General features: G+C 50.0%; 1 protein-coding gene across 1 annotated transcript in view; it reads right to left on the bottom strand.

Annotated features, from left to right (window-relative positions):
* Positions 1–2,779: 2,779 nt before the first annotated feature.
* Positions 2,780–10,690, bottom strand: part of CHD2 (chromodomain helicase DNA binding protein 2) — a 78,598-nt gene continuing 70,687 nt past the window's right edge. The window contains exons 35-39 of the mRNA XM_065412342.1: positions 7,766–7,944; positions 6,166–6,265; positions 5,090–5,306; positions 3,920–4,169; positions 2,780–3,113 (exon numbers count right to left, since the gene is read on the bottom strand). Coding sequence (XP_065268414.1) covers positions 2,780–3,113; positions 3,920–4,169; positions 5,090–5,306; positions 6,166–6,265; positions 7,766–7,944 — 1,080 coding nt within the window. The remainder of the gene's footprint in view (positions 3,114–3,919; positions 4,170–5,089; positions 5,307–6,165; positions 6,266–7,765; positions 7,945–10,690) is intronic.

The raw sequence follows: 10,690 nt of genomic DNA, 5'->3' as shown, positions 1-10,690 counted from the left end.
AGCAAGCAAAGCCATTTTGCTTCTGTTTAGTTTTGTGGAAAGCTCAAAGAATGGGAAGCACAGCATTTCCCCTGCCACCAAACAGCCACATTTCGGTAGCCTCCTAAATCCTCCTTAGGCTTAGTTCTGAGATGCCTCTGGGTGCCATTGACAGGACATACAGCCCTCCTGGGCTACATGGGCAGACCTCTTATAAAGGTCATGCTCTGCATGTTCCTTGGCACTGAAGGGATTAAATTAATGGTGTGGAAGAGCTGGATACAGCCAGCCCGCCGAGTATACAAGCTTTTGTACACGGGTTGTGCATATTTCACTGTGACCCAGAATCACACTGTCGTTCCCATTTGCAGCAAACCATGGTTGCTTTTGAATGATCTCATGGGACAGAGATACCCTCATTAAACCAATGGGCTCAGAATGGATCAAGCACACAGTGATCATTCCATCAGCACCAAGCAGACAGGAAGCTTGGGTGTTATTAGTGTTGATTTGCGTGTACCTTCCAAACTGCCAACGGAAGAGTTAACACCTTTGCCTCAACCGAGACCTGCCTTTACAACCTTACCTACAAGCAGGCAGGGCCTTTGTTATAAGCACCCGCCCCAGGGTCTCCAACAATAATTGTGACCTACATTCATCCAGGAAGTCAGGGGAGACACAGCAGGAAGGAAGTCAGCTCCCTCACTTTGGGAAGGCGCCTCGGCTGGTTTGGATGTATACGGCTGTTCACCTCTACAAGCGCCGCAGGGAAATTCTCCCCTCAGGCCATTCTGGTCCTTACTCTGAATACCTGCAGATTCAAGATAACTTACCAGGAAAAGACAGGCAGGGAATTAAAAATCCACCTCACCTCGGGCCTTTAAAGGGAAGAGTGTTCTGATTTTGCCCAAATGAGGGTAACCCTGCCACCTTTTCAGGAACCCAAGGTCTGCACCCTTTGCATTAAATTGAGCAGTTTGCCACTGGCCTTGTCTTCAGAACACAGCTGCAGTTCCTATAGACTACAGGTCCCGGCCCGAAATGTGCCAATTTAATCTGAATGGCCTGGCTGCTCGCCTCAAGGCAGAGCCTGGCAGTAGGGTCCTGCAGTCTGTCTCCTGGGGCCTTGACTCCCATCTTAAAGATGATGGAGCTGAAGTTAGGAACTCCTCCTGTGGCCAGCCGGCTGTGCTTTGGCTACTCCTGACTTGCTAGAAGTGTTCTGGCAAATCCCTCCCTGCTGGACATTACCCCTTCACGCTGCACCGTGATCCTAACACTTTGATGAACATTTGCAGTGAAGCCTATTCATTTGGCTGCAAACCATTCTACTCCCCTTACCCTTCTTGGGCTTGTTATACACCTACTGACTGGGGGGGCCTGCTACGAGGATTTTAAACACTGAGAATTTAGGATTCTCCTTGGTCTATTGCTCACCAGAAATCTAAGGTCAGAGCACTTAGGCAAGTTCCCAACTTAAAGATACAGAAGTTCATTCAAAACAGCTACTTTCCGCTCCTCATAGAGTTAGCGCAGATCACTGGAACTATGGCAGGTAGGTGGCCAGCTCACTGCTTTGTGCAAAGATAGAGCTCTGCATGGAAAACTCCAGCCAACTACATTCACATTTAACTCTGCATGGTGCCCTCGCCAAGCCCAGCATACAGCTTCTGACCCTTAGATTTCAAAATGTGCTACAAGGAAGAGTAAAGACTGGGATCATCATTCTTCAGTTGGGCAACTGAAGTGCAGAGAAGTGATTTGCCCCAGGGTCAGAGTAGGTCAGCAGCAGAGGGGTATAGAAGCCAGGGTCCCTGACCCCCAGAGCCATTCCTCCACCACAAACCATTCAGCTTCCAGCCAGTATGTTCTACATAAGGAACATCCTTACTAGCCACGGCAAGCGAGAAATGGGGCAAGAGGGTTTGTGTTACGGATTCCTGAGCCCCTTCCACTGGGAAATCCTGTAACTTCCATTTCCCGTCTCACTGGTTTGAAGGGGGAATTAAGGCTCTGCTCAGGGACTCTGTCCCTTCCCCGTATATTGAGGACCTCCACCTGTTTTAAGATTACCAAGGTGAATGTTTCCCACGTCCCTGTCTGTGCTGCAGAGAGCGCGTGAAGTGCACAAAGCAGAGTCAGTCTCTTGAAATGGATAAAGACATGAGAAATGGCCACGTGGGCAGGGAAGTGATGGATTCCCACTCCTACCTTTCTGAGCCACTCTGGAGAGGCCCCGAGTTCCCCCTTCCTCTCGGAGGACCATGATAAGAGCAGGGTCAGTTATTTACTCTAAGAGAGCCCTCCTGTCCATTCCAAATGCATCCCACCCCCACACTGGTTACACATACCCCAGCCTGACTGGGTTATGCCCACCCCACAGCAGCATGTGTCACGTAACGTCACTTCAGACTGGGCACACAAAGCTGTCCACAAAGTCTTAAGCAGCATCGATCCACGTTCTTGGTTCTGGGGAAAGCTCCGCAGCTGTGAAATATTCACAAGAGTCTGTCGGATGCAGCCTTCAATGAAAAACAAAACTAAAGCAAAGAATGACACCTGTTCCCCCCTGCGGGCAATGGATCCAGTTCCAATGCCAGACTGGAGAAGGGAGTATGAAAAAGGAATCCAGACCAGAACTAACAGCTGGGGAGAGCCCCTGCCCACTCCCCCAAATCCTCCTTCACCCAGCAAGACGATAGCAGCATGTTCAGTCTCCGGTTACCGGGTTGGAAAAGCAGCCACTGTTGCATCAGACCAAGTATTTCAGATGAGCTCTCTCCCTCCGATCCCAGTCGCTTTATGTTTTTCGAACATTCCAGTTATAATCTGGATTGTTTTTCTGTTCTAACGACCTGTCCAGGGGCGACCTGTGATCCAGGGGTGACTTGGACTCATGAGGGGATTTTTGAGACGGGGGTGAGCGAGGGTCCGAGAGCTGGGAGTGAGGAGGGGGAAGCGGCTGTTTGTAATCCCCCGATTTGTCTGTATGGAAGGACCGGTAATGATCTGAAGGTCCCTGGCCGTGGTATCCCATGGGTGGCCTGTGATCAGACATTCTTCTGAATTCCTGCTGGTGGTAGTTCTGGGGCCTGAACTCATCAGATCTTCGCCGCTTGGAATCGTGATGGTGTCTAGGTGTAAAAAACGAACACACAAAACAATATCAGCTCAAGAGCAGACACTTATGCAGCCCCCCACTCCCCATCCTGAAATATCCAAGGAAAGGTCCAACTTCCACCCCTGAATAATGCTGCTGGTGATTATTTACGCAGCCCTGTAGTTGTGGATACCACTCTGCAAACAAACAAGACTAGGTGTCCTTTGCCTGGGAAAGCCAGGAATCTAAGTAGTAGAGAGACTTGAAGCCTTGAAGAGCATTCTTGGGAGAATGCTAACTGTGTGTGTCTGCACGTAGGGGACAAGAGAACTAGCAGCAGGGTCGGGGAAAAGGGATTTACAGGGTAACGCCAGAAGAGAATTGGATAGAACAGGAGTGATCAAAGACAAGGGGAGGGAGGGAAGAAAAGCAAAGTCACCTAAATACCTTCCCGGTGAGCTTGTAACACACATGGGCTGGCAACTCCTGATCGGAAACATACAAGCTGAGACCCAAGACTGGACTGTCACGCTTGGAGTCTAAAGCTTACTGGTGGAAAAAAGCAGGCTAGGGCTCATGTCTAAGGTAATCGGAGGGCAAGGCAGAAACGAGAACCCCGCAATGATGCCAACTTCAGAGAGGCAGAAAAGAAAACAAGAACCCAATTAGGTGACTAAGTCTGTGTTTGATTTGAATCCAGAATGCGAATGCCAATAGCACCCCCCACCTCCATTCCACTGAGCTCCCTGGCTCCCCCTTGTAGCAAGCAGGAAATGTCTGTACAGTGGCTGGGTGAATGGTTGCCAACTCCAGTTTGTGATAGTCGGCATTAACAGTTACCTGTCGTAATAATCTCGGTGTCCCCTGTGGTCTCGGTCACTGTTGTACTGCTCATACGGCCTCTTGCGGGAGAGGTTATTTGGTCGGTAGTTCCCGGAGCTTCGGTGGGGGTCGCCGCGAGACCGACGATCCCCGTAGTGGTGATCCTTGTACCAGTGCTGCTCGTACTGGTGATGCCGGTCTCCACCCCAGACCTGGTTGCTGTTGCCACCATAGTTAAATTTCCGATCTCTCTGCCAGTCTCCTCGATCTGCAGGGAGGAAAACACAGGCCTGAGGGTCGGTCTTACCATCACCTACCCTACCCTGAACAGACCATGACACAGGTGGCATGCTTGCATGCGATAGTAGGTGGTAATTCCGGGCAATGTTTTTTGTTTGTCTTATTCAAGCTTCCAGACAGCAGCTTTGTGGGTTCTATAAAGTCCCTTCTGAGGTTTAGACACAGGATGTTTATAATACAACAAGTCACTGATGGCAGTAAATATCGATTTAAAGAGGAATCTTTTAAAGGGTTTGTGGTAAAAGGAAGAAATTAACAAAAGCAAAATGTACCTTGAATATCAGGGGGAAATACCCTAATTCTATTCTACATCCTGTCCTCATCACTATAGCCTCTGAGCACCTTTCAGTCATGCTTTAAGTCAGTGGTTCCCAAACTTGTTCTGCTGCTTGTGCACGGAAAGCCCCTGGCGGGCCGGGCTGGTTTGTTTACCTGCCGGGTCTGCAGGTTCGGCTGACCGCGGCTCCCACTGGCCGCGGTTTGCTGCTGCAGACCAATGGGAGCTGCTGGAAGCGGCGGCCAGTACGTCCCTCGGCCCGCGCCACTTCCAGCAGTTCCCATTGGTCTGAAGCAACAAACCGTGGCCAGTGGGAGCCGCGATTGGCCGAACCTGCGAATGTGGCAGGTAAACAAACCGGCCCGGCCCGACAGGGGCTTTCCCTGCACAAGCGGCGGAACAAGTTTGGGAACCACTGCTTTAAGTAATGACGCCCATCTGTTGCGTGTGGTCTGTTCTCTCTCTCATCCTCTCCCTCGGGAACCCCAGAACTTAAAACGTGACTGGACAAAAGCCCTGGAGGATGTACTGCAGGGAACAATCAGGCCTTGGCTTGGGATGGACAGGGGACCTGCTAGCCTCATCCTCTGACTCTCTCATGAAGGACCCACCTGCGTTACTGAAGTGTCTCTTGTTAGGGTGGCTGTAGTTGTCCCGCTGGTGCCCATGCATCTGCTGAGGGTGCGAGGGAGGCAGGTGGAGTTTCTGAGAATGAGGGTTGGGAGGCAGGTGAGACTGAGACATGAGGGAATCCCGGCTGGAGCCAGAAGGCTCTGGGCGGAATAGCCTTTTGCTGCCAGCCATGTCCTCCTTCTTCTTCTGCTCCTGCTGAGAACAAGGGAGACACTTCCAGTACAATGGAATGAAAAAGATACGATGCTTCCCCCTTCAATTCCCCGGAGTGCCTCGGGCAGGTTGTGAAACCCTGTCTGTTGCACTTTGGATTCATTTAGAGCAGGGGGATTCCCTGCCGACTGGAGACCTGCATCTTCACTGTGGACTGTGCTGTGAATTACTTTTGTGCTCAAGAACGTAAGGAATCAATCTCACTTGAGCCAGACCTGTGTAAGGCAGGAGATGTGCAAGTTTCCACCACACCCACCGCTGCCAACACATTTTAATCCTGACGGACAGCATCATCCCCGATTTCTACTCTTGAGTTGGAGACAACCCAATGTGGCACACCAACAGGAATAGTCCAGCGGGAGGCAACAATAATGACTGGACGAAAGAAGAGAGGAACTTCCACGTGTTAAAAGGGTATCAAATGACTAGCACGGTGTAGTTTATAAAACAGACAAATAAGGAGTGACGGTGGAGGTAAACAAAGCAAAGAGTTGCAGAGAAAGCCAATCAGGGGCCTAATAACCCTGCACCATCCTACAAGAGCTAGAAAGCATTGACATTTAAAAAAGCAACCAATCTGAAAGAATATAAATGCATGCGCTGCTGAGCCCATGGTGCAGCTTCACGAACACAATTCTCAGGAGACAACAGCCCTTGAATTTTGACCCAAACATTTATAGTGCATCAGTCACCATAAGCCATGGTACCAGTAGGACTGTGTGGTTATGTTGCTGCAACTGCGACAGCATCACAAATAGTAGCTAAGGCCGGGGAAGAGATGCGAGAACTCCCTGTTCTATACAGCCTCTTCCTCACCAAGGGAGCACATTTCAGATCTTACCTCCTCTTCCTGCGATCTTTTTTTGTGAGCCATTTTGTAGAGTTTGTGCAATTTTCTAGCATCAAATTCTGTGAACTTGGACACAAATATCCACAGGTTCCTGAAGGGACATTAAGTTTTCCTATTAATTACTAAACAGCAGTTTAACTTGTCTTCCTCATTTGTACAATCTGCAAAAAAACACTGAGCTAAGGATTAGCAATTATTCCCTTCATCTGGCAGATGGCATGGGAGTACAGAGAGATGAAATGATTTGCCCAGGATTACACAGGGAGTCTGCGGCAAAGCTGAGAAATGAACCCAAGACGCCACCAGTCCAGTGCCTTAGCTACAAAACCATCTCTCCTTGTAAAACACTCCTCCAGCCTTTATAGCAATAATTTTGGGCCTATCCTCCGCTCCGAGCACGAGTTTGTATAACAAGCAATGGGAGTTATAAAAACACTCTCATGGAGAGTGGAGAAAGAATCCCTTCCATCTTGCAAGGGAAACTGTTAAGATGATAAAAACAAAAATATTTTCAAAGAGAAAGCGCCCTGCTGCTGGACTCTAACTCAATCTCTGACAGTTACCAGGCAAAGACCTAAAATCCAATATCCATTTCATCACAAATGCTGTTTCTTTACTTTGTCTATTTCACTCATCTGGGACAGGAAAAGCAGGCTTCACTCAGCTTCACCATCTCCTTTTTGGCTCTCCTGCATCAGCACAACGCTACTGTACTTTGGATCCCGTCCAAAGGCTAATCAGTGGCCTAGATAACAGGAGTTAGCAGCCTCCCTCCAGTTTCTAATAAAGGGGCATCCTAGGCATCCACTTGCATCAGTCTGTGTGCGGACATTCACATTTCAGTTTCAAAGGAACTTGTTTCAGTTTTGCAGAAGGGTAAGGAAAGTAACTTAAGATACATTGATATCAGCACCTCTCCAACTGAAACGCACAGGTGTCTGCACAGAGTTTGCACCAGCTTGGCCAAACCTGTTTTTAAATTGATTTATTTTAAGCTGGTGACACTTTTTAATGTAGACCAGGGGTCGGCAACGTTCGGCACGCGGCTCGCCAGGGTAAGCACCCTGGTGGGCCGGGCCAGTTTTATTTACCTGCTGACGCGGCAGGTATGGCCGATCGCGGCCCCCACTGGCCGCGGTTCGCCGTCCCGGGCCAATGGGGGCGGCGAGAAGCCGCGGCCAGCACATCGCTCGCCCGCGCCGCTTCTCGCCGCCCCCATTGGCCCGGGACGGCGAACCGCGGCCAGTGGGGGCCGCGATCGGCCGAACCTGCCGCGTCAGCAGGTAAATAAAACTGGCCCGGCCCGCCAGGGTGCTTACCCTGGCGAGCCGCGTGCCGAACGTTGCCGACCCCTGATGTAGACTAAGCCCTACTCTCCAAGTGGTCCAGGACAGAATGAGCCATGGTTCCTGACGCACCTACTGTCCCCTGGTCAGCTTTCAAGAGGGTCTTTGAAACAGGCTGGGGGGAAACACTGGGAGAGGAACATTGGAATCTGACTTCTGGGCTGTAAAATCCAGCACCTTCCATAAGCACTAAATTCACTTAAATATTCACAAACTAGCCAAAGAAAAACGAAATGGTCTGTTACCTTCTCCACAGCTTGATGTGCTCCTGGTCAGAGTAGGCTTTAAGGCACTCTGAGATGCGATCTCCAATTTTCAGGAGGCAGTTGCGAGTATGCTCCAGCTGTTCTTGCACTGTCAGTCCCTTATCTGGCTTGTCCAGTTGCTTCAGTGCCTTTTTCACTGGCCTCATCCTCTCTTTGCACTTGGGTGAGCAACACAGAGCAAAAATCCATTAATTTCATGCCTGGGTTCTACCCTCTCTGTTGACCTTCTCTCAACCAATCGCTGGTGGGGAAAATTCACTAATACCAGCTGTCAGTTATCCTTTATTTAGTTTTAAAATAAGGAGATGTCCCCCATGCAAACAGCAGACTTTGAAAGACATGCAGCATAAAGCAATGAGAGCCTGTCCTCAACATCATCCACCCACCCCTCCTCCTTCTGGAAGCGCACAATGTGCTCTGCAAGTATTGAGCATGCACTCAGTCTGATATCCTGAGGTCTAGATGCATAATCAAAGGACATGTTACTATTTATGCACTAAAGATAAAATACATAGGTTCAGGACCACTATCAAAAATCACACTGACAGATAAAAAGGTTTTTTAACTACTGCTGTTAACAAAACTGAAATAAATTAGAAGAAACCATCATTTGTGTACGTAACAGCACTTTGCCTATAGCCAGTTTCACCCTCTCATTTTTCACTCCTGGGGGAAATCTGCACCACTGCTCATGTGCATAATTTATGTTCTCTGCACATTTATTTGTTTCCCTGGAGAAAAATTACTTTCTGACGGGGAAGCAAAGGGAAGCCACAAGAGCGATCATACGACCCACCCCAGCAGTATGTTTCAGGTGCCCAGGGCAGCCGGCAGAGAGGTAAATCACTGTGGGGCTGAGGGCGGGACTGGGAAAGACCCGGCTGGTGGCTCCTACCCTGCGCCTGGCTCAGCTGCTAGTTCTGGCTGGGCTGGGGAGGATGGGACTTCCTCTTCCCTTGCATGGTATCCAGGGCTGGGTCAAACCCGTCCCCAGATTTCTCTCCTGGCTGCAAGAAGCTCTGCAAACTCCACCCCCCGTGCTTCCTGCACCCATCGCTCCTCAGCTGCAGGGGGAGGGATCACCGTACAGGGAGCTGCTCCCCCATCCGCCCAACCCCCGTGCATCCAGACCCCCTCATACCCAGACCCTCCCACCGAACCTCCCGCCCCGCACACCCAGCTCCCCCCCGACGAGCCCCACTCCCCCTGCACCTGGACCACCCCAATGAGCCATCTGCAACTGGATCCCCACCCAGCTGCTCCTGGATCCCCACCCCACTGAACCCCACTCCTCCAGCATCTGGACTCCCCACTAAACCCCCCAACTGAGCTCTATCCCCTCACACCCAGACCCACCCCCCACCCTGCTGAGCCCCAACCACCTTCGCTTGGACCCCCCTGCAGAGTCCCATTACCATTGCACCCAGAACCCCCCAACAAGCCCCTGTGCGTCCAGATCCCCCTCGCACCCGGATCCCCCACTGAGCCACCCGCACCCAGATTGTCCCACACAGAACCCTCTCAACCCACACCTGGATCCCTCCACATTAAGCCCCTCCACACTTGGATCCTGCCTTGCTGAGCCTGCCTGCCCATACCTGGTGCACCTGGCACGGAGGGGCAGGGCCCTGGGGTGTTTCAGGGGCAGGCCCAGTCCTTGCGCTATGTCAGGGTTGGGTGCAGCCTCACCGCTGAGTCCAGTTGCCGGGGGGGAGCTGCACAGTGATCTCCCACCTCTGTGTAGCCAGTGGCCTGTGCTCCCCAATGCCATGCTGGAGCCTCCACATTTATTTGACAAATAAAATTTGCAGAACTTTAAAATATTGTGCACAGAATTTTTAATTTTTTGGTGCAGGATTTTTAATTATTTGGCGCAGAATGCCCTCAGGAGTGCTTTTTAGTCAGTACTTTTCAGTCACTTTCCCATTGTTTGCGTGAATCTTTCAGAGAACAACCAAGAAACGTTTTGTTTTTATTTTTTAAATAAAAAGGGACTGGAAAAAAAACAAAAAAATTAGCAAGGGGCCTCAAGGGTAAATACAGTATCTGAAACTACTTCCACCTTTTCATGTTCTGTATGTATTTCTATCTCCTTACTATATGTTCCATTCTATGCATCTGAAGAAGTTGGCTGTAGCCCATGAAAGCTTATGCTGAAATAAATTTGTTAGTCTCTAAGGTGCCACAAGTACTCCTGTTCTTTTTACTTGTTCTAAAAAACTGACTGGATTTCAAGTTGATAGCACCCCCTTCAAATACACAAGCCAGGCAGAGGAGAGTCCAGCATAAGAGACTATATTAAGTGTTGTGTTTGCAGCCATTCTCACCAGTCTGCACCGGCGGCACACTGCTGAGTTTTCATTTACACAGCTTGGAAAGCACTTACAGTGGAACTTACTACAACAACTCAGTGAGCAACTGTGGATCTTCAGGCCATACAAAAGTTACTCTAGGATGGCCTCACTATTCTTCCAGCCCAGGAATAACCTGCTAATCCCTTGGTTGCTGAGGGAAAGAGTCTGCCACACACTGTTACAGGGTCACAACATTTGGCCGGTCAAGCCAGCTGTGGGAACGGAAAGCTTTAGTTTGAAATAAGAGGGTGCGACAGTGTATTCGGGTGCTGTACTGCCTCTGCTATGCCCCCTTCTGTCGTGTTCCCAACAGAGAGATGAAATGAGAGCATGCATTACCAGTGCAACTAAGTGGCACAGCATCTAGAGAGGAGATATTCCAAACCTGTTTTTAACACTGTGCTTGTTTTCGGGAGGATGGCTCCCTAAGGATGCCTTGATGTTTCTCCCATTTGAGGTCCCACGTCAGAGCCAACATCCTTTCAGCCAAGGAGAAGTCCTGGCTGGGACTCCTTTTGCCACTTGTCCATAGTGCTCTCAAATTAGCTGC

The sequence above is a fragment of the Emys orbicularis genome, chromosome 10 (genome assembly GCF_028017835.1).
Source record: "Emys orbicularis isolate rEmyOrb1 chromosome 10, rEmyOrb1.hap1, whole genome shotgun sequence".
Taxonomy (NCBI): Eukaryota; Metazoa; Chordata; order Testudines; family Emydidae; genus Emys; species Emys orbicularis.
The sequence above is the reverse complement of the archived record's forward strand: the minus strand, read 5'-3'. Positions and strand labels throughout refer to the sequence as shown.